Here is a 24,565-nt window from a genome sequence, read left to right as displayed (position 1 = left end):
TCCAGCACACGCACCAAAAATAGAAGGGGAAAAAAAAAAATAAAAATAAAAAAGAGAAATTCAAGAGCTTGAAAAAAAACAAAAACACAAATGTCTTCACTGTTGATTCGCGTTATAAATGACGCTGAAAAACACTATCTCATTTGTTTCTTTTTTTTTGGGGGGGGGGGGTGAATGTGTGTGTGAATCTTTTTTATTTTTTTTTATTTTTCAATTTTTTAAACGATGGGCAAGAAGACGAGACGGACTTTGGACCGTTTTTTTTTTTCCTTGTATTTCCGTAGCGCCTGGAACGGTGTCGGCACCGACTGCCGTCCGCCTTTGTGGCCTCGTTATGATTACATACATCTCTCTCTCTCTCTCTCGCTGTTCTCTCTACATTCTTCGTGTAAAATAGGAGAGATGTCAAGTAAGAACGTTGTGCCAAATTCTCTTTCTGGCCTCCTGCAAAAAAAAAAAAAAAAAAAAAATGATATTTACGGTGGGAGGAGGCGAAACAGAGACCCCCGTGGGCCGACAATGGCCGTCACGCAACAAACTCAATTTTCTTCTTGGTCTTCTTCTTCTTCTTCTTGTTGGGCTGGCTGTTGCACGCGCGACATACTTTCACTTTTCTTTTTATACATATATATATATATGCACGTCAGCCCTATGTGTTGCCCCTTTGGTTCTTTCACGAGGAAAATAGCGAAAACCCTCTCGCCTTACAAAATATCGAAGACAGAAAAGAGAAATAGAAGAGAGAGAACAACCTTCAACATTCGTTCCGTTTCTTTTGTACTTGTTGTGAAAGGGAAATGAGCAGGTCTCCTTTTTGTTTCCGGCTGACGAGAGAGAGAACATTGATTTTCTTTTTCTTGATTTTTGATGAGGGGGAAAAAAAAAAAACCAGAACGAAAGGAACCCGTCAACAAAAAAAAAAGGGGGGGGGGGAGAGAGAGACGAACGACGCTGAGGTTTTAGGACATTCCTTCGTCAAATGAACGGCGTGTTAGTAGACGACGTTTCGTCTGTCGTCAAAAAAAAAAAAAAAAAAAAAAAACGGAATTGCGGGTGGGCTACTAACTTTGGCTGCAGTTTTGCATCTATTCCGTTGGTTGATGCGCCAGCCCATGGAACGGTATAAGCAGTTTTCACGCTTGTCGTTTGCCCGTTCAGCTCGCAAGAATGTGTTGAATTTTTTTTGAACTCTGGAATTTTTTTTTTTTTCTTTTTGTATTTCCTTCATTTTTACGTTTGAAGTAAAAAGGTCCCCCCTCCTTTAAAAGCGGATAGGGCCAACAAAGTTTGGGCGTGATTGACGCGTCCTAGATTGCAGCGAGTTATGGAAAATAGCAGTTAGTTGGCCGTTGAGATGGAGAGCGAGGAAGAGGAAAATGACGATGAATCTCGTTACTTGTTAGTGGCGTGTTGATTGAATCAATCTGAATAATACGCGGGGGGAGGGGGGGGATGAAGAAGAAGAAGAAGAGGAACGAAGAAGAAAGAAAATTGTGGGCAGTTTTCGTGACGGTCGGTTGACGTGTCGTCACATCGTTGACGCAGCTAAATGCAAGTGGGGGACGGAGAGACAAAAGACATTGCGACACAAAGGAACGGAAGACGTTCGTCTTTTATGTGAAACGTCAGGCGATAATCTAATGACGTAAGATGTAGGAGCTACCGTTAAATGAAAGCCAACGGTATTGCGCTAAAAGGAAATCGCAATGGTGTGGCCAGTTTTGATATCTCCATTTTGAATTTTTTTTTTGTTCTTGTTTCATTTGCCAATTAACTCTCAACATGTTTGTTCTTATCGCGATTTATGAGCGAGAGTGTGTTGTTGTTTGTTTTTAATTATCGATGAAACTCGACCTGAGCAACCAGTTGCCAATGTGCTGGAACCTGGTGGAATGGAGGTGTTGATCACAAATTGTACACGAGCGCCATAGGGGAAGGAAAAACACGTAAGCCAATATTTTTCTCATGTCTCTGCAAAATGTAAAAAGGAAAGAGGGGGGGGGGTGGGGAAAGTAGGACGATAGACGACGATAGTAAGGAACGAACGAACGAAAGAAAAAAAAAAAAAAAAAAAAAAAGCGAAAGTGGCTGAATGCATACGATATACTACTACTATGCGCAACTTGCATCTGGTCGAATAGACACCGCCTCCGGCTACGACTAGCGAACGGGAGTGGGTCACGCAGTTGGTTTTTTTTAAATTTTTTCGTTTTCTTTTTGTTTCATTTCGTTTTTGTTTTGTTTTTTCGCTCGTGTTTTTAATTCCCCCCCGTTTCTTCTTCTTCTTTGTTATGACGGGAGAGAAAAAAAAAACAAAAAAAAAAACAATAATAAATTCAATGTTCATAGCCAATCGGGAGCGCACGACAAAATGAAAACAAACAGAAAGAACATGAAAACAAATTTTGAAATTGGCGCTCTTTCGAGGAAGGCATTCGATGGCGAAATAGTCAAATTGCATTGTGTGTGTGTGTGTGCGCGTGTGTGTGTGTGTGTGTGTGTGTGTGTGTGTGTGTGTGTGTCCCGCCGTGGTCCTATTACAAATCGACCACAATAATAAGAAAGTGGACAAGTATGTCAAGGCTCTCACTCTCTCGAGTGACCCTTTTCTTGTTGTTTTTTCTTTTTTCTTCTTTCAGAAAAATATATAGAAATATATCATTTATTTATTTATTTTTTCTTTTCCTTCTCCGTTATCGTTTTTGCCTTCTCTCTACACTTACACGCTAGAAGCGTGTAGAGATAGGGGAGAGATGGCTGCTCTTTTTCTGTCTGTTCGTTTTCCCTTTCTCTTCACTTTGCCATTCGTGACTCTCTCTCTTTTTGAATTTCTTTTATTTTTTGTGGCTTGCATTGTGATTTGTTTTGTTAAAGGGATTTTTTTTTTTTTTTTGAGGTGGAAGGAGACATGGCGTATTCGATGGTTTTTGTGCTAATCAGCAGTCACGATATTTCGGGAGGTAGTGGGCGAATCTTTACGATTTTTTCCTATTTTTTTTTTTTTTTTCAAGTAAATAAAAACAAAAGATGGCAATCTGATAAAATTCGGTTGTGGCCGCTGTGACGGAAAGGGAACGGATGTTCGCCTACAGTTGCGTCGGAGATGTGTCGCTCTCCTTTTTTTTTTTTTTTTTTCCTTTCATCTCTCTGCCCGACACGCGTCCGCCTTCTTCTTCGACAAATTCAACACAAATATTTACTGGGGGGGGGGGGGGGCTCAACTTTGATCAACAGCATTAGCCTAGATTTAAATCGCCTCTTCGTTTACACAGATCTTGATACTTCGCATGGGCTTTTTGCTCTTCCAACACGCGCAATGATTCAATTTGTATTGGCTAAATTGAGTTCTGAGAAACAAACAAACAAAAAAAAAACACTTCCGGTCTGATTTAGTCTGTTTTCTCTTTGACATTTCGCTTTTTGACATAACACGTGGCATATCAATAGAGTGATAGCTGTTTTTTTTTTTCCCGCAGTGATTCACTAGGCAAATTTTGTATCGATAAATGATGGTCGTGATTTGCCTATCTGCGTGTTCTCTCTCTCTCTCTCTCCCTTGCCTTGTTATTTTTACGAATGGACTGTTAACTGCGTGAATTCTATTCGCCCCGTCATGTATGGTGTAGTGCATAGAATTTATAACGAACAGCAACAAAAAAAAAAAAAAGGGCGGATTTCATTTAACAATACCAAGAAAAAAGGAGTTTAGAGAATTGAGGTCGAGTTGTGTACGCCTTTGCCGTATCCGCACACACGAACGAAGGCAAGGCCTGGTGTGTCTGTTGTTGTTTGTTCTATGCGGAATAATATTCATTCAGTTATTCACGCTGCCTGGCCAACCGCCTCTCCTTGGCCGTTGTGTCTACCCCGTTCCTGTTTACGACAAGAACGAATGGGCCGACGGCAAAACTAGCGCATCACGAAAGTGATATGAAATGGATGCTACGCAAAAAAAAAAAAAAAAAAAATGAATAAAAATAACAAACGGGGGGAGGTGCGGGAAAGAGGTCCACTTGAAAACGCATCAAAACGATTTTTAGCATTCAACATTTAGCCGGAGAGGAATAATTAAATGTAATATGATTGATTTCATCTGTTGAATACGTTTCTCACTTTGCCCCATCCGATCGTTTTTACGTACAATGATCTTCCATGTCTTTTTTTTTTTTTATATAACATCAATTAATATTGGATAGTAAAATGCGTGTCACACTTGGCGTGATTTCTACCTACACGCCGAGTGAATTGGGTATGAAACGTACGGAACTTTTTGTGGCTTTTTTTTTTTTTCTTTCTCATTTCTTCAACATTTTGTGATTACCTCCGTGTTCCCGTTTATCTCTGGTACGTGTGTGCGGTGGTTTGATTGGGTTTTCCATTTTCCCGAACAAGTCATTCCGGCCTCGTTTTTCGCTTTCCTTCTTTCTTGATTTTTTTTTTTTTTTTTGTTTTTGGCTCACGCCATTTTGCCCGGCCCGAACGAGAAAGAAAGTGAATCCAAGGTCGTTTTCGTTTTCATCGTCTAAACTGACTGGGCCGGCGGCTGCTCTTTGCTCTACTTTTTTTTTTTTGTTGTTGTTGTTGCGTATCCTGTGTGCCCCTTTTTCTTTGCTCAACACTTGAACCGATGAAGGTTCTCAACATTTCAGCTGGTCTTCCCCGTTAGGATCGGCATAGTAAAAAATGTCAAGTTGCCTCGCTGTGTTGTTACATCGATAAACGGTACTGCCCACTTGTTGATACAAATGAGTTTTAAAAAACAAAAACAAAATTTCAATTAAATTTTGATAGCCGTGGGTTTTTTTTTTGTGTGTGTGTTTGAAAGAAAAAGTGTGAAATGGCGATAAAGAAAGAAAAAGGCAAACGAGTGAAACGCCCCAATGAACTGGGCTGCTGATAAAAACGAGGGCGACATCATGTTTTTTTTTTCTTTTCAACTAAACGGGAAGGCCAAGAAACACGTTCGCCAAGTACAGAATGGACGTCGTGCAATTGAAAATCGAGGACAGTTGCACCGAGTGAACGGAGGGGGGAAGGGATAGAAAAAAAAAATCTAGCGAAATACGAAGCAAACAGTGGACGTCAGTGGAATTATCAAGACAAGGAACAGGAAGTCCACGCTAGGACTCCCAAGTCCAAACCGATAAAAAAGGGGACGGGCTAAACACACACACACATACATAGAAAAAAGAAATTACTTAACATAATATTGCGCATTTTTTTTTTTCCCCAACTCCTCTTCATCATTTCAGATTTTTTACTCGAATGTATGCGATGCGCGAGTATTTTTCAACGCATTTTTTTTTTTTGGCCGCGGTTACGTAAAAGAATGGCAATTTCATTTCCATCTAGGGTGATGATGTAATTACATGTCCAGGAAAAAAAAAGAAAGAAAGGGGGAGGAGGAGGAATGATTGTAATGTGATTGTTAATTCCCCCAAAATAAGAAAGAAAAAAAGAACCGTAGCCACTTTCTCTCTTGGTCCTCTTCAACTCTATAGTGGCACGTACATAATTCGTATGTACCGTTTTCTCTTTTTTTTTTTTTTTTTTTTTTTTGTTGCTGTTTGGTTCGCTTTACGGTTCTTTCTATGGTGAAAACGACCCCCCTATAATAATTTTTTTTTTTTTTTTCTCTTTCTTTCTTGTCTTGGAACCGTAACTGAGAGAAACGAATGTAGAGAGTGTTTTCGACGATGTTGGCACATACATGGTTGCAATTTTCCTTCGAAAAAGAGAAAGTTGTCGTTTTCTGAAATAGTCGACGATGACCCGATGTCAGGAACAGGAAATTCTTCTCACGAAGAGAATGGCGCCCGACAGTTTGGCGTACAAGGAAAAAAAAGACTATCGTCATCGTATTACAGTTGCGTTCCAAAGTTTAAAAAACAAAAAAAAACAACCACGAATCCACTTTTAAAAGAAAAGAAAAAGAAAAAAGTTTCGATTTTTTGTTTTTGTCGGTTGTGGAATGAAGGAAGTGATATTTTGTTTGTTTGATTACCTTCTTGTCTCTAACTAACTGAGCAATCACGAATTTTGATAACATCACGCTCAAAAACGTTAGACTTTTTTTTATGAAATTATTCTTTTGCTCCCTTTGTACCGTCTATTTACTACGCTGACGCAAAGAGGAGGACGTCTTGTCGACTTAGAAATTTATCGCAATCAGGAAGTAGATATCAGGTTTTCTTGTTGTAGGACATTCTATTTGCGCCGGCCAAGAAGCCACACACACCATGTGTATCGTCCATTTTTATCTTGATGTATGCATCGAGTTGAGTGTGTTGCTTTTGTGGGATATGGGCTCCCTAATAATCAACAACATTCGGGTGCACTTGCCCTCGCCTTTCCCACTCGCACGCACTCAGCTGGCCAGTTCACGAGTTCTGACCGTAATCGCGTCATGAATGTACTCGCCCGTCGCTTGTCCGACTCATTTTCAAACTGTTCAAAGTTCACCATTTGTGTTTCAATTATTATTCACACATTTTACTTCACTGAAATTCTTGACGTTTTTCTTTTTTTCTTTTTTTTTTTTTTTTTTTTTTTTAAATGAAAGATTCGTCTTTGCTTGCGTTTGAGATTTGACGACCTCGGCAAGACCAAAATTTTCATTTTTTTTTTTTTTTTTTTTTTTTTTTTTTTATTTCGCCGGCACCTCCGGATGGAGTACCCACCGATCCGCTCTCTCTTTCTTATTTTCCGCGGCCTAAACCGCCGAATAATACACACACACACACACACACACACTGGCGCACTCTTTAAAAAAAAAAAAAAATTTCTTCTTCCTTTCGTTGGGTTGTGTGTACGCGATGATGATGATGACCCACTTTGCTACTTTTTTTTTTTTTTTTTTTTTTTTTTTCTTCGTCGTTTCATTGCGTCTCGTTACAGACGCACACGCAAACTGCATTTTTCTGTGTGCGCGCTCGTTGCGTAATCTCTTCTTGTGAAATTCACGTGACGATGCGGGTGCTTCTCAATCGCCGGAGAAACAACGTGCAATTCAGATTTTTTTTTTTTTTTTGCATTTGACAAGGAAAATGTATTGAATCGATTTATTATTATTATTATTTTTTATGTTATTACCTTCGAAGAATTTTTGCCGGGTTGTCTTCCTACTTTTTCATATGGCGGCCTTTGTTTTCTTTAAGAACATAGACGAAAAGAAAAAGAAAAATAACAAAAGGGGGCAAGAACAATTTCTCTTTTTTGCTTCCTCTCTCTTTCCCCCCCCCCCCATCTTATTTTGGCGTGAACGTGTAACCTTCTGATCACTCACGCACGGTGAAAACACACGCACGGCGTTCACTTTAGCTGCACGTCGTTTACTTTGTCGTTGATTCGGCCGTCAAAAACTAGGCCAAATCCATTGGCCAGGAACCATTCGAAACGCGGCCTGTTCAATTTCGTTTTTTTGCCCGGCGTAAACTAGCGAACAAGTCAATGGCCCAGCTTCCATTCGAATCGTTTCGTAACCAACCCGCCCCCCCCCCTCTCAATTGCGATCAGAAGAATTCGATGATGGATGTGTCTTGTGTGGTCTCGTATTTGGTCCGAAATGTTGAAACAACTTGTAGAGTGAAACAGCAAAAGACGCCAAACAAAACAAAAAAAAAAAAAATTCATAACGTGAAACGCCGGTTGAGCGTGAAGGCCAACAAGTGAAAGGAGTAGAGGGGGGGGGGGGGGGGATCAACTTTGTTGGATTTTTCTTTTCTCTTTCACGAAAAAAAAAAAAAAAAAAATATAAAAAATTCTCTCACTGGTTTTGGCACACTCCATTTCCCTACGACTACCGCAGCTTCTCTCTCTCTTTTGTTTGCTCGTTCTCACGACTCTACATTTTCACGAACGATCGGCTTAAAAAAAAAAAAAAAATACGTTCCGAGGTTATGCACGGCTTTTGCGTACTAAAAAAAAAAAAAAAAAAAAAAAAGTTCCGTTTTCTTTTTTTTTTTTTTTTTTTTTCGGTGGATGGTGTGAAAGTCAAAGGAGAAAAAGGATTTTTGTTTTGACGGGGTCGGGGGGGGGGGGGGATTGTACAAGCGGCAACTTGTGCGCCCATCGCCGCCATCGTCGCCTCTTGTCGTCGTATGCCGCCTTATATGGACACGAGGAACGAAGGCGATTGGAGCAGATCCATTCCAAGATGATGATATATTTATATATTTGTTTCCCCTTTTTTTTTTTTTTTTTTTTTAAATCCTTGTGTTCACGTCTGACCGAGGAAAAGAAAGGCCCATCATGATGGGGGTGGGAGGAAATGGAATCTTTGTGGATCAATTGAGGACGTTAAGACGTCGGGAGGAAGTCAAGTCGGAAGAGTGTCATTGGATTCACGAGGCGACGTTCATCATCTCGTCGTCCTTTTTTTTTTGTTTTTTTTTTTTTTTCCTAATGGCCGTTACGATCTTTTTTTTTGTTTTTTTTTTTTCTTCCCCTACTCGCATTCTATCCTATGCGTGCGAACGTCGTTCAAATGCGACGCTCTGTTGAACGACCGTTGCGACGATCTGTCTGTCTTGTGTGCGTATGCTCTTCCCTTTTTGGAAGAGGGTGGTCTAATAGAAAAAGGAAAAAAAAAAAAAAAAAAAAAAAAAAAAGAAGGGAGATTCTTACCACATCACGCGAAGAGAACGGGCACGGTTGGCCGGTGTGGCGTCGCTTTTTTGTTGTTGTTGTTGTTGTTTCTTTTTCTCCTGGATGACGTCAATCGCTACTTGCCTTAGCCTTCGCGTAGGCTTTACGCTGTGTCCCAAACACACGAGCGTGAAAGATCAGAGAGAGAGGGAGAGGAGAAAAGGAACGAAGCGTGTCTTTCAAGTTGCTGCCTTCTCTGAAATTTCCCTCCCTTTTTTTTTTTTTTTTTGTGTGTGTGTGTGTGTGTGTGTGTGTGCGCGTCTTCTTGTTTTTTAAAACGTGAATTTATTTTCGTTTTTCTTTCTGCGTGTGTCAATTTCGAACGGCGTCGGGATTTCCTAGCAATGGGATTTCTAAATTGGCTCTCTAACGAATCCACGGCTATAGGTCTTAGAATATCTACTTTGTCTTTGTCGCTTACAAAACCAAACAAACAGGGCCAGCCAACGTAACAAACATAACAAAACAAAAGCGGCCAATAAAGAAGGCGAGTTTCGCTAGGCGAAGAAAACGAAGGGCTACCTTCGCACACTTTTGCTCCGGATATATATCGATGGGCTTCCGAAAGAAAAACAAAACAAAAAACACTAGTCTTTTCATTTTTGTTTTGCCTTTCGCTTTCTGGCTTGACCTATAGGAAAAGAAAAAAAAAAAAAAAAAAGGGAGGCGCAGAGGAAGAGCTAATCCTTCGATCCCCGTGTGTGCATTGCCGTATGACGTCATTGTCGTCTGAAATTGCACCCGAAAATGAGATCCCGTGCGTTCGGCAAATGAAACAAAAGTTCCGTTTTTTTTTTTTTTTTTTTTGTTTTGTTTTATGACGGGTCGTCTGAACAAGTCACGAATTCAAGTAAACGTAAAAAACAAATGGCCAATAGTACTGGACATTTGTTTGCATATCGAATCGAGAAAAAAAAACAAAAACAAACAAGAATCAAAAACTCGTCACAAAAGGAAAAGGAATTGAGGTCGACAGAAGAAAACCCTCCAAATTCGTGAGTGGTGCCGAGTCTGTTGTCGAGAGGGAAATGAAAAAAAAAAAAAAAAACGAGCCAAACTATACAACCTACACGCAAAAAGCATTCGAAAAAGAAAAAAAAAAAAATTGTAGGGAAGGAACTTGAAAGAGTGTGGAAGAAAGGGAAATTGGGCGGAGATAGTGGTCTCAACTCACACACACACACACACACACCACAGAGATACACTCTCTCTTTTTTTTTTCCCTCACAAGCCGTTATTTGAGGCGACTAGTGTGGCGCTACGATCGCATTTTGTTGCGGCCCGTCTTCGTACTACTATTGCATATGTACGCTTTAGCTACAGGCGAGTCGGCTAGTGTAGTAGTCACTGGTGGTGCGGTTGCGGGGCTTGTCGAGAGACTCTACAGTGCAGTCGAGTGTCGCTGCCTGCCAATGTGTCAGTAGGCCACTGGGCTCCGTACAGTACAGACGTGTGCCGCCGCTGCTGCTTCTCTCTCTCTCTCTCTCTATCTCTATCTCCTGTCTCTTTTCCCCCCCTTTTTTTTTTCAATCTTCATTTCTTGGGACACTAGTTTTTTTTTTTTTTTTTTTGAATACTTTTTTGTTTTCGGCCGAATATTTTTCTTTTTGTTGTGTTTTTTTTTTTTTTTTTTTTTTTTAAATCCACATCATTGGAAGTTGGGGGATTTCCAGTTTCAAAAATTCGTGTATACGTGTGTGTTTGTGGATTGTGCGACAAGTGCTGGGTCCTTCATCGTTGATCATTCGGCTTGGAATTTGAGCTTTTTTGCCGCTTGTTTGTTTCTTTCTGGTTGCGAACTGAAAATCATCGTTTTTTTTTTTTGTTTTTTTTTTTGAATGGATGGACGGACGTGTGTGTGAAATCGAAAAGGGGAAAAACAAAACAGAGCGCTTAACCTGCGAAATCGTTGATTGTCGGGATTGTGTCGTGACGATGCGTTGATTGAGCGGAACAAAAATTGCCGGCAGCTCCTCATCAGTGTGATCCATCTTTGCCCAATTTTGTTCTTTTCTGTCATCACTGCGCTCGAATAGCGCTAGTGCGAAAATCGTACCCAAGAGGCTATTTCTAGTTGCGCATTTTTTTTTTTTTGTACTTTGTAACAAACGGCGTCTCGTGAAAAAATCGCGCCCGAAAAAAAAAAAAAAAAAAAAATGAGGAACACGAGTTTGTTGGCGGCTCCGGCCGAGCCCGTGATTGAAAACGATTTGCCGTTGGACTTGAGCTGCAATTCGAGGCGTCGAAGTGAAGCCGACGATGAGGAGGAAGTAGGAGAATTTCATTCGGCCAACGACGGCCGTCGCTCTGACGGACGGATGGATGTCAAAGAGGCGGACCTTCATCATCGCGTCGGTGACAGATCGTCGGGCCTGGTCGTCAGCCTGGCCGGCCCGCCGTCCCCCCCGCGCTCGCCGACTTCCGATTTCCGCGCCCTGTCCGATTTGGGTTACGTGGCCTATCATCGTCAGCTGATGGCCATGGAGCGCCAGCGCCAGTGGCTGCTGGAACATCACCATCACCAGCAGCAGCAACAGCAACAGCAACAGCAACAGCAGCAGCGGCAGCAGCAACACGCGGCCGACTTGGCGGCGCAACAGGACTCGATGACGGCCGCCGAACAGGACGAAGCGGACGGATTGAATGGCAAGGATCGCGATCGTTCGCGACGTCATTATCGCATGCAGCATCGCTTCCATCGGCAGCAGAGGCGCAACAAGAACAAGAGCAACGACGACGAGGACGCGCCGGCCGACGACTACAACAACAACGAAGACGACGAGGAGCAACCAACGGCCGTCGATGGCCACTGCCGCGACGCTCACGATCTCTTGATGATGCGACGTCAACGTCAGCGACGTCGCTCGCTTCTCGGCTACGACGACGAGGACGACGATGAAGACGAGGACGAGGACGAATGCTGTTTAGGCTCGGACGTTGAGGAAGATTCCGACGATTCTCATCAGAATCCCATGGATTTGGGATTGGCTAATCCGAAGGCTTACAAAAAATCGCTCATGAAACGATATCGTAAGTGGCTGTCAACACTTACTTTTTTTTTTTTTTTTTTTCTGTTCATCTCTACGACGCGCGTGGGAGAACAGCAAAACAAACTCGATAAATGATTTTCATTGTTATTTCTTTTTTTTTTTTTTTTTTTTTTTTTTTGTTTTTTTGTTTGGTTTTCTGGGTCACACACATTTCCTTCATCGTATCCCTTTCCTTTTTTGTTTTTTCTTATTTTGGAGAGTCCCCGCGTTTGTTTTTTTTTTTTTAAGGGGGGGGGGGGAGAGAGAGAGAGAGAGATAGGAGGTGGGTGCTGTTCTTTATGGCGTTCGTGTCCGTATCGTGTCGGACACACATTTCGCCATCGTTTGGTCGTGACCCGCCTCTTGTCTGGGAAAGTGAAATCCTTCTCTTCCCCCCTCTAATTTTGTTTCTTTTCTTTTTTTTTCTCGTTCGTTTCCACACGCACAATTCGTGTGCGTGTAAAATAGGACACGCGGAGAGTGGGTTGTCGGTTGGAATGGTTCAGAAGGAAGAGGGCGGACCTCCCATTTGGGTTGTACATTTTTGTAATTGAGAGAGAGAGAGAGAGAGAGAGAGAGAGAGAGAGAGAAAAACAAAAAGGAAAGAGAGGGGAGACCCTGCCCTATTTTTTTTTTTTTTTTTTTTTTTTTTTTTGGTTGGCCAATCTCGTAGTCAATTGGGATTGACTTGTACAACTTCTTCCTTCCTCTCACATGTGCGTATCCCCCCCTTTTTTTTTTTCTTTCGTTTAGACGTTGCGTGATTTCGTGCCACAGCTTTCACTTTCAAAAGATGGCGCGCCGGATTTTTTCGAAATCAACAGAAAAAAAAAAGAACAGTTACAGCGGTAGTCATAGTAAAGTGGTTATACTATGATGGAATCGAAACACACACACACACACTGTTGGCCTAGTTAAAAAAAAAAAAAAAATTTCCTGTCGTGAAGGAAGAAGAAGAAGAATATCATAAAAAAAAAAGGGGGCCACCGATAGAGGAGGGCCTTTTACTATAAAAGGACAGACGTTCGCCGACACATAGAGATTTCCCTTTTTTTCCCGTTAACGCTCTCTCTCTCTCTCTCTCTCTCTCTACGCTCTCTCTACATGGATGCATATGTATGGTTGTCGTTTTGCACACGGAGAGAGAGTGAGAGGTTGTGACCTACATTTTTCGTTTTGTTTGGATTTTGTTCTTCTATTCAGCGATAATGGCGTTTTGACAACTTAGCCCGACAGAGGCCGATTTTTACATACGTTTAGGCAAATTAAATTTCTCTATTTTCTTCTTCTTCCTTTTTTTTTTAATGCACACATACACGGCGACAAACTGTTGTGTTGAAATAGAGAACAGAAAAATTGAGAAATGTAGGACGGAAGGAAGAAGAAGAGGATAAAGGGGGGAAAACAAAAACAAAACAAAAAAAAACGATTGGGTGCCAAGTCACGGTTCCATGACGGTCGCCTTTTTATATTTTCGCTGCCCCGCATGTCCTGAATTCCCTTTTGATTTCTTTTTTTCGGTTCTTACCGTATGAAAAACACACACACAAAGATATGGTCCGTGTTGTTTTCCAAACCCAACGTCGACTTGCGTGAAAAGGTTGAACGAACGTAGGACGAGAGGGCCGTGATCGTCCATGATGGATGGCACGAGGAAAAACTGCCAATTGATTATTTATGTATTTTTGTTTTGTTTTTGTTTTGTTTTTATTTTTTTTTTCTAAATTCATTCTTTACTTGGAAAGGACGGATGATGACATGTAGAAACTGTTTGCCCCGGCAAATGCGGATGCAACGAAAGCGACATTGTCGAAACGTCTATTTCAATTTCTATTGAGGCATTAACTGGCATTTGAATCGTTTGCTTCTTTCTCTTTGCATTTGTTCGAGGATAGGAGAGCGTTTTATTTTATTTTTTGTGTGTGTGTGTGTGTGTGTGTGAAGCAAACTGTTGCCTCAATGTATTTCGTAAAGAAACATGGCGGGGCAAGGCCAATGAATCGTTAATGAATTTCACATGGATGGAATTTCTCCCCCTCTCTTTTTCTTTCTGCTTCTTACAAAAAGTGAGGTGGTTTCTAAAGTGCACGCTTTTAGAATTGACAATGACGTCTGCGTGTGCAAGTGTCCCCCCTCTTTTTGCCAAGGAGACGCAAAATACATCAAGGCAGGCCGATGTTCATGGAAGGGCCATTGATCGAAGCTTTTTGCTTGCGTCATTGGGAGGCAAACGGGCGTCTTGGTCGCGCGTCATCCGCAACTCCTCGTCCCACCCTCAGACCACCCTTCAACCTTTACTTTCTCGCCTGCCTTTAACCTGCATAGGCATTACTGGCCATCCAATCCCCAATAGTTCCGTCACATGTATCCCTTTCTCTCGCCCTTTTTTTTTTTTTTTTTTTCTTTTTATTATTATTTCGCCTGTTTCTGTTGAAGAGGAGGACAAAAAAAACAAAAAAGTGGCACCAGTTTGGGCACAGACGAAAGAATCTTTTGATTTTTCAATTAACTTCCCGTCTTCTCTTGGGCCCCCCCCCCCCCTTTTTTTTTTTTGACGTCTAGTCTCAATGTTTTTCCGCGTCTGTCTTCTGCCATCCTTGAAGGTTTGCGCTAGTTTTTTTTTTTAAGGGAAAACGGGGAGATGATGAAGATCTCAACAACAAACTTTCATCATCGCTTGCCTATTGATTTTGGGTGACTGATTCCACGGAAATAAAAGATCGGGAGGAAGAAAAAAAAAAAAAAAAAAAATAAAATAGTGACATCCTTTTCTTGTTGTGTCTGAAACTTCCAGTTCAATGATTGCACACTCCCGCCCGATGGCAACACACGTGGGGAGTTTCAATCTCATCGTGGAATTTCTTTTTTTTTTTTCTTTTTTTCTATTTCATTTCTTTATTTCTTAAAAAAAAAAAAAAAAAAAAAAAAATTGAAATAGAACAGACACAAAGGGTTCCATTTATTTTATTTTTTTTTGCTTCCGGCTCTTCCGCACCGTCTCCGTAAAGGTCTCTAATGCAGTAGCCGTGTGTAAAAAAGAACACGCACACAAAAAAAGAATCGAACGCAGGCAACGGGCAGCATGTACGTCATTGACGACGCGCAACGGGACCCAACGTCCCTTTTATATCTCCGTTTCATCTAAAGCTCAATCGATCGCGCTATTTGACAACGTCTCTCCCTCTCTCTCTCTCTTCCATTCGCTTCTATTTTATTTTTTTTCCTCAAGTCTCGTGCAGATTCGAAAATGTTGCGTCTTTTTCGCCACTTTTATTTGAAAAATGTATTTGATAATGCGCCGATCCTTGTGTCTTGTCGATACAATTGATGCTCTCTAACCGAGTACAGTTTTTGCGAAAGAAAAGGAAGGAACTTCGTAACAAATGCGCCATTTTCAAACTGACGTGGAACACAAATAAAAAGAGAAGAAAACAACTTGATTATCCCTGTCTTTGACGTTGGATTGACGTTTTGAAAAAAGAAAAGGGGGCGAGAGCAACAGCCACAGTCTCTATAGCAACGGCTATTGCACGCCGAAGTGTTCTTGTTCCTTGACGGACAGACGTTGGAGAAGGGGGAAAAAAAAAAAAAGAGAGAAGATTCGGTTCTGCGCAAATGGATCGCGTCATTGATGAGCTTTGTGTCATGACGTCAAGCGCAGGATCGATGGCGCGGATTGACTGAATCGAATGCCCTACACACGCACGTACACACACACACACATAAAAGGCAAAGAATAACCAAATAAAAAAAAAAAGTGGGACCATGTAAGTTGAAAGAAGTAAAAAAAAAAACAACAAACTGGACGGAAAGAAAGGGAAAGTTGGTAGACAACAAAGAAAAGGAAATATATATATTTATTTTTTTTTTTTAAACGTGAATTGCTGTGTGTACTGGTGCGTGCACACAGGTGGGTTGCGAACAGACTGGAGACCTGAATCTCATTTAGGTCGGGGTTGCGGTTCTTTTTCTTTCTTTCTTTTATCCGTTTAATTTTTTAACTGATACATTTTTTATTTTTTTTTGTTTTCAAAAAACGTGTGTGTGTGTGTGTTATTCGGTAGGGAAATCTTGAAGTTTCAATGTTTTTATTCCCGCATTCTCTTTTTCAAAATTCGGTACTAATGTTTTACGGTAGCCTTGGTCGGACACCACAGGGCGGAGGTGCGAAACTTTTGTTTCTTTTATTTCTTTTCTTTTGTTTTGTTTTGTTTTTTTCGCAAAAAAAAAAATAAATAATAGTAAAAAAAAGAGGTCGCGAAATAAGAAAAAGAGAAATGAAGGAACAAAAAAGTACAAGGTCGTCAATGTAGTGGGCAGACACCATTTCCATCGTAAATTGCATACGCTCACTCTCTCTCTTCTTGTCTGTTTGTTGTCATACTCACTTTCTCTTGTCCTGCTAACCTACTTGCCACCTCCCCCCTGTTTTTTTTGCTTGAGCTACTTGCTCCTGAAATTCATGCACCATACGTCTACGGCACGATTGCCAGTAGCCCTTCGTCCTTCCACCACCTCCTCTGCGCTCGTCTAAACGACCGTTATGTTATAATGTTTGCCACTAGTGGGACGCGGGGAGGGTCCTTATCCCACCCCTGGACGTGTTTGATGACGCCATTTTGTTTTTTATTGGTAATTCAAGTGCCTCGGTAATACGACGTGTGGACTCGATCCAGCAAGGAACTCTTGTTCTCTTGTTGTAACCTCATTTTTTTTTTTTTTTTTTTTTTTTTTTTTACCTTTTTGAGGACGAGGAAAAGTGTTTTGTTTTGTTTTTTTAAATTTGGACTGAATTGACCTGAAATTGAGAGAGATGGAAAAAGGTCTTTCATCTCTGCCAACCGAATTAGTGATATACTGGTACCTGTATGCATTTGGATAGAAGAGAGAGACTGTAAGCCTATTTGTCTATACGCTGTGCATAGTAGAAACGAAAAAACGGCACATTTAAACAAAAAAAAAAAAGGTGTTTTTGGAAACGATAGCGTTGACATGTGTACGAGCGTCGAAATCGGGGTCGAATCTTTCCAAGTTTTTCCTTTCGATAAACTCGATACTTGAGGAGCTCGAGATGCGGGACCCACGCGCTCCTTGCACCTCATCATTTTTGTGTGTTCTTAATCAAACCGCGTTCGCTATGTTCGCTAAAAAAAAAAAAAAAAAAAAAAAAAAAAATGATGTTTTCGATACGGACGATTTGGGTTGTATACGCCGTGAATGTGTAATCAATGGAATACACGCAGACATGGGAGTTGAGACCGATTGAGGCCAAGGACTTTGAACGGCTCACGATTTCGCTTGGCCGTGCATATTTTTTTTTCTCTCTCTCTCTCTCTCTCTTTTTTTTTGTTGTGTGCGGTGGTGCCTTTCGGGAATGTCGAAGAGTGAAAGTGTGCCACAACGACCACGCAAAAACCAGACATTGAAACGTGATCATAAAAATGAAGTACCACTTTTTGTTTCGTATTGGCTCATCGTCCATGGTCATTTGCCATTCATTTTTCCTTTTTTTTTTTCCCACTGCGTCTTCTTCTAATGGGGATTTCTCTTTCTTCTATTTATCCCTTCGTTCTTTTGTTTGGTTTTTTTTTTTTTTTTATACCCGATGACTCAATCGGGAAAACAAAAAAAACGGGGCACAGCAACGTGACAGAAAGTTCAAATCTTTCGAACGCATGGCTCGTCCACGTTTTTTTTCTTAGTCTGTCTGGCCAGCAGCAAAATTCTATTTGATTGGCCTTCACCTTCCCTAAAAAGACAAAAAGACAAAAAAAACAACACTCAATGGCTTCTTCTTTCGTATTTTTTTTTTTTTTTTTTTTTTTAAAGAATGGGTCGATAATTGTACGGTTTATAACACTATGTGCTATTGAAGAACGAGTGACGGCAAACGCAAAAGTTTAGCGTGAAGCCGAAGGACTGACGCATGGACGGAAATAGAAATTAGAAAACAGTTTGTTTCTTTTTTCTGATCCAAAAAAAAAAAAAAAAAATGAAGAATGTTCATGTCTTCTGTTTGTTTGTTTTTTTTGGACATATTTTAGAACGAAAATGAAATCTCAAAAAGAAAAGAAAAAACATTTTTGACGATTGTGATTTACGAGGCTATTAAATAAATATACTCACACGTCACATGTGGAGGTGCGTGTGTGAGTTGCCCTCTCCAACAAGGCACACCAGTTAATTATATCCATAAACACACATCTCTTTTGCCAGATAAGAGTGACTGGAAGCCAGTGAGATCTTTTTTTCTTTTTCTAGTGTATCGATAGCTTGGCATGCAAAGAATGCCCTAAACGTGATTCATGAACGACCGTATTTAATTTATGTATTTATTTTGTTTTTGTTTTTGTTTTTTCCCTCTGGTACATTTGTAGTTGATACGGCGGTGGATGGCGGCCGTCACGGTGTTGCTGGATCGGCGGGACGATTGGTGTTGCAAGCGAGCCGCAATAACGGCTACAACACGGAGACGGGCACGCCGACGACGACGGCCGGTGGCGGCGTTCAATCGTCCACCGTTGGGCGCCAACTTCATTCGCTTCAACAGCAACAACAACAACCTCCCACATCGTCTGCGACGACGTCGCCCGTCGCGACGGAACCTCCCAGGACTTTGCTGCGGGGCATCCTTAGCCAACAACCGGGCGCTTCTGGCTTGGCCAGCAATAACAATAACGCGACGGCTAGCAACAACAGCAGCAGCAGCAGCAGCAGCAGTAGCGCAAGTGCCGTTTTGGGTCTGGTCAATCTGCACAGCATCCTTCAACCGGGTCATCCAGCTTTGCGTCCGGCAGGACCTTCCGACCCTCAACAAGCTGCCTACCACCACCTCCACCACCACCTAAACCTCCACCAGCAACAGCAGATTCTTCGCCATCCGTCGTTAGTGCCGGGCCATCATCCGCACGTCAAACCCGGTAACATGTTGATTGATTCGTTTTGTTCTTGTTCCGTTTTCGTTTCCGTTTTGTTTCTTTGTTCTGCTCGATGATCGAAGTTGGAGAAAGAAATAGAATGTGAGTGGGTTTGGATGTGTGTTGGCACGAGCTGGAGAGCGAGAGAGAGCGAGAGAGAGAGAGAGAGAGATAAGAGTGATGGAAATGACAAACTGACTGTTGGCCCACCTACGAAGGGGGAAGGAAAGCGTCGCTTTACTCGACTAATTGGCCACCCCTGGAGCTTGAGGAAGGGGTGGGACGTGATGATATCAACTGACCCCCGTCCATCGCCTATTTTTGGGGCTGCTCTTTGATGTTACACATGACGTAGTGGGAGGGAAGAAGGGCCGGGGTTGTTGTCGGTCACACGTGAGGTCTTTGACAAACAAGAGGTCACCGCCCCTAGTCAATCACATTCTCAGTTTCATCCTTTTTTTTTTTTGTTTTTTTTTTTTTTTTAAATATGTTTCTCTCTTTAACTCGCACCACTTCTCGTATGGAAAGGAAGGAACGAGTGGCAAGTCACTTTGCCCGTCCGAAATTAGACACAAACACACTCACATACGGACGTACACACACACACACACACACAGGGGGCGCGCTGTATAAAAAGAAAAGTTTGTTTGTTCTGACAAATTCTCTCCTCCCAACTATAGCCCACCTACTAGCTCTCCTCTCTCTTTTGGAACTTGTGCGGTATGAAAGAGAAACGGGCGGAAGGTGATTCATGGGCCAGCTGAGCAATGATGAGTTATACTATGTCTGTATCCCCCTCCTTTTTTTCTTTTTTTTTTTTTTTTTTATTTCCTCTTCTTTCCTCTCTTTTTTTTTGTTGACTCTAGGGAAATTGACAGGAAATAGCCGGCGCAACTTGCCAAGTTTAATGTGTGTGTGTGTGTGTGTGTTTTTTTCAAATACCTTCCTCATTTTTTTTTTTTTTTGTTGTTTTTTTGGCTGGACCAATTTCATTTTGTTTAGACTTTTGGTTAGACAACAACATTAACTGACGTCGTTTCTTTTTTGTTCTTTTCCTACTCGTGGCGTGTGTGTCTTTTGTTGTTGGTTCTACTGCGAAACCCGTGACACATTCACATGCAGGATCGTTACCTCCATCGCCGGCAGACAGCGGCGTCTCGGACGTAGATAGCAGCAGCGGCCACACCAGCAACGACGAACTCAAATCGCGTCTCCAATCATCAGGTAAAAAAGACGTCCATTTTCCATTCGTAGCACATTAATGAACAAAAACAAGTTGACACTTACCAAACAAAAAGATCGTAACCGGCCCTTTCTCAGTTGCGAATAGGTGTTGACATTAGGCATTTTCTCTTATTTCATTTGATTTTTCATTAGTTTTTAACAACATGGACATTTCAATTCTAAAAGAGAAAAAAAAAACGAAATTTTTTTTTTTTGGGGGTTCATTTTTGTGTGTGTTAAAATAAGGTGGTGTTTATGGCAACGAGGACGACCTGGTCGATAGCCAAAGTCCATCGCCAATCACCTCTTCTTCTTCTTCTTCTTCCTCCTCTTCTTCTTCCTTCTTCTTCTTCCTTCTCCTCCTCCTCTTCTTCGAGTCACTGCAGTAACGGTGGTGGTGGTGGTGGTCCCGGCCAGCGATGCATCCCGCAGCCGCTCTTCTCTTACGAACGCTTCTCTGTCCATCAGCAACGTTCTCTTTACGGTAAATGTTTGGTTCTCTTTTGCTATTTCATTTTTTTTTTCTTTTTGTTTTGCTTTCCTTTTTTTATTTTTGATTCCCAATGAAAATCTTTTTTTTTTTTTTTTTTTTTTTAACACCTTACCAAAATATCAGCTCATATATATTTTTTGAGGAGGGGGGGGGGGGGGGATTGTCCTCTCCTACGAGTTTCCTGTTTGTTTTTTTTTTTCGCCTTGTCGGAGAAGAGGGGGGGGGGGGTTATATGTCGGATGAACGTCCCCCACCCCCCGGAAAAAAAGGAGGAAAAAGCCCTTTATACTAAACCGTCAACCTGTTTGCCGGTTGTCTCTTTTTTTTTTCCCACGTTCTTTCTCTTGAACGTTCTTTTTCAGTCCCCTCTTTTTTTTTCTTTCGCTAGTTTACCCCCGCCTGTCCATATTTTTCTACGAGCTCCTTCATCAAGTGGTGTAAAAAAAAAAAGAAAAGAAAAAGGTCTTGGGGAGAAGATGTAGCACAATAACAAAACGTTCTCCCTTTCGTTACGAAAACAGGCAGCGGCTCGGCGAGCGCCCTCCTTCCAAGGTCGTTTCCTTTCCCCCCCTCCAATGTTTAGAGAGTAACCAGCAGTAGCAAGTCAACTTGTTGTCCATACATGAGAACACCAGAAGAAGAAGAAGAAGAACATCTATTCTCCCCCCCCCCTTCCGATAGAAGGGAGGACATTAATGTTTTTCTTCGCTCTCTTTGGCTTCTTCCTTTCTGTTTATATATATATATATATATTTTTATTTCTTCTTATTGATTTGTTCACACCATATTTCCAGCTGGTTATAGAAGAAAGAGGGGGGGAGGGATAGTTTCTTTCGGCCGGGTTCAGGAAATGTTTAGGTCTGTTATTGGTTTTCGTTAAATTGTTAGAAGGGGGGGGGGGGGAAGAGGGGTGAAAAAGAATTGTTTATTAAAGAAAAAAAAAATGACTTTCGACAACAACGTTTTCTTCCGTTTCCCGTTACACGGGAATAGACCCCGGAGCATGAACGGAAACAATATCAAATGGTTGCGCATCGTTGAATGGCAGCGTCGCGACGCATTTCTTTCTTTCTCAAGATGCGACTTAAGTTCATTATCAGCTCTTTTGTCTTTTGATGAGATCGTTTCACCAAAAAGAACGAGAAACTAATGTTCTCTTATCCCTCTTGAGCACCCGATGACATTCATTCGTTCCTCTTTATTTCTCTTTGCATTATCTTGATAAAAAAAAAAAAAAAGAAGAAGAAGAAGAAGAGAATAGAAATATAGATTGAAGTGAATAAGCGATTGTGTGAAGCTTATCACTTGTTGTTTTCCACCCCGTTCGGTCCCTACCGGAATCTCCTTAGCCCCGGAATCGGATAAAGCCATCGATTAGGCGATAGGAAGCGGGAAGGGGAACAAAGAATGATGGAGACAGCATTTAACTCGCATTCGAAGTGAACGTGAAATAGCAGATCAAAAAACAAATCAAATAAATTAGAGAACATGAAAATGAAAGGAAAAAATTATTCTTTGTGTTCTGCTCGGTAAACTCTCACCGGATATAACGAAGACGCGTCTCACTTTCTCTCGGCTCGTGCGTCTTCCTGTAATTTGCCTGCGTGAAAGTTTCCTTCCCTTCATTTTTTTTTTCTTTTTCGGTCTGTGTGTGTGCCCATCGTGATCTCTGACACATCCGCCGACACCTGCACACGCAATTTTTCCAACCAAAAAAAAAAAAATAGTTGATTAAGTTTCTTCTTGTTTTTTTTTAAATTTATTTAGAAGGGGGAAAAAAATGAGAGAAGGGAGAACCGATGCGTTTGGCGTGCAATCAAAAATGATCCGCCCTTTTTTTTTTTTTTTTTTTCTTGTGTGTGCCTTGCCGAAAATTGACGTTTGGAAGAAGGTTACCTTTCGGGGTTAACTTTCTCTCTTTTGCCTTTTTTTTTTTTTTTTTTAAAGTGGCACGAGAGCGTGCGCGAAACGCGAGAAAGAAGTTCAGTCACGCTGCATTGGGTCGCATGCAGAGTCTCGGTCCCGCAGGTCCGTTTAAAAAAACCGCCAATCTCGTCTAGAAAAAAAAAAAAAAGAAGAAATGAGAAGAAGGGGCTTATAAAGTTTCAATCAGGACGGAGGGGTTAAAGATGGTGGTGATGGTTTGCGAACAGACGGACAAGAAAAAGGGAAAGCAAGACGATCGATATTTGCAGGGCCACGTAAATTGTTGCGGTGACGTCAGACGGGCATCAGAATTGCTCCCGCCCTTCCACCTCAATTGCAGTTCACGGTGGGAGGCATTGACGTCAGACGAGCAGGCTATTTCTTTTCTTTTTTTTTTTTGCGTTTTCTAACGTGATTCCTCTTATTTTCCCGAATGGCGTCAATGTCGTGGCTAGTAGTACCCGAAAAACGGGAGGGACGATCGATGCGTGAAGCCGACATTTGAACAGCTCAACCGAAATTCTGAATTTTATCCAAATTATTATTACTTTTTTTTTTTCTTTTAAAGAATCAATCAACCTTCGAGCGATAAAAAAAACCGCCTTCTTAAATCCCCCCCCAAGAAAAAAGTTGATACGAAGAAATCATTAAGGTTTTGTTTTTTAAGCCTAATTATTTGAATGCACGCAAAAATTCATTTTCGAATTGATGACGATGCGATTAGCCCGGGTTCAATTTCGCCTTTGCTTTGCTTTGCTTTTTTTGTTTTTTTTTGTTTTTTTTCCTCGCTTCTTTAATATGTTCATGCATTGGGTTTTTATCCTTTGTGCGTACCCCGTGTGTGTGTGCGCGCGCGCTGCCCGCGTGAGTGACCGTTTTCAAGGCCGCTGGTAGACGCGCGTTGGGCTTCTCATCCGCGTTCTTCTTCCTTCTCGGGTGGCGAAATCAAATGAAAACAACTCGCCCCGAAAATGGAGGAATGCTAGGAAAAATCGGACAAATGCAATTCACGTGGATTTTCTCTTGTCAGAATGAATGAACGACTAACGTTGCTTTGTCTTTCCGGGATTCTTTTTTTTTTTTTTTTTTCGAAATATCCTTTTTAGAAAACAAAACAAAAATCACGCGCGTTCGCTAGTTAAAGCCATGATTGAAAAAGATGTGCACCAACAACCTGAGATTTCGTTTTTTTTTTTTTTTTTTATCTTCCCGCAAAACTTGCGTTCCCTTATTAATTATTTGCAAACAGGAGAGAGGATGAAAGACGGCGCTGTCTGCTCGTTTCGTTTATTTAAATCAAAGAAGCACGTGACGATAAATAAAAATGACGATCTTTGCATTAGAACAAGGTACACACACACACACACACACACACACAACAAGTAGACAGATATATGTCCTTGAGATGTTCATTCCGTTGGCGTGAAACATGCAAGCTAGCCAGAAAGAGTAACGGACGGAGCTTCGACTCCCGCGGCTTTTTGACAACCCCACCTTAGCATCACCTAGGAATTGCTCTTTTCTATTCTTTTTTCTCTCTCTCTCTACCCGTTGTCAAAATGGATCTTTTAGACTTCGTTAATGGACCTTTTTTTTTCTTCTTCTTCTTCTTTATTTTGCTGCTTATGAGTTTTTTTTTGTTTGTTTGTTTGTTTGAGGACCGGCGCAAGCAATAACCCACAGTCCCATTTCACCTCACGTGCGTCTGGTGTTTGAAAGTCATTTGCGCGGCTGCCCGTTTGTCAAGTGTTAAAAAGAGAAAAAAGGTTGGAACCCAGATGGTTTTTGCCGCCAACACGCAACGTTTTTTTGTTTGTTTTTTTGACGACTATCGTATGAAAAGAAAAAAAGAAGAGCATCTTTTCTCGGTTAACTGTTGTGGTCTGCCAAACGGTGTGTCGATAAAAAGAGGAGGAAATCAACGAGAAAAAAAAAAAAGTTCTGAGTGAGCAGCAGCGGGTTGCCATTGAGGATATACAAAAGCCAACCTCGTTATTGCCTCAAGAGAAAATGGTTATGTGCTAAAGGAAGAGATGACACCCCCACCCAACTCTTCCGACCGTTTCACGATGAACAAAACATGTCGTTAGGAGTCTCTCCTTCTTCTTTTTCCTCTTTGGCTTGTTATTTATAAAATAAGAACACATAAAGTTATAGGCTAAAAAAAAAAAAAAAACGCCCTCATTTCTTCCTTCTGCCCTTTTTTTTTTTCAAATCGTAAAACACATGGAATCACATCAAATGTGTCGTGCGTTTTAAACGTGTTTGCGTCACTGTCAAACGAATGATTTGGACTTTGGGGGGGGGGGGGTTTCCTTCTTATTATTACC

General features: G+C 41.4%; 1 protein-coding gene across 1 annotated transcript in view; it reads left to right on the top strand.

Annotated features, from left to right (window-relative positions):
• Window positions 1-24,565, top strand: part of LOC130687251 (ecdysone-induced protein 74EF-like) — a 56,849-nt gene that overhangs the window by 27,441 nt on the left and 4,843 nt on the right. Inside the window, 4 exon segments of the mRNA XM_059495177.1 lie at window positions 18,053-18,595; window positions 19,715-19,816; window positions 20,063-20,157; window positions 20,159-20,300. Of these exon segments, the coding sequence (XP_059351160.1) occupies window positions 18,053-18,595; window positions 19,715-19,816; window positions 20,063-20,157; window positions 20,159-20,300 (882 nt within the window).

This window comes from Daphnia carinata, chromosome 4, assembly GCF_022539665.2.
Source record: "Daphnia carinata strain CSIRO-1 chromosome 4, CSIRO_AGI_Dcar_HiC_V3, whole genome shotgun sequence".
NCBI classification, from domain to species: Eukaryota; Metazoa; Arthropoda; class Branchiopoda; order Diplostraca; family Daphniidae; genus Daphnia; species Daphnia carinata.
This window is presented reverse-complemented; position numbering and strand designations above follow the sequence as displayed.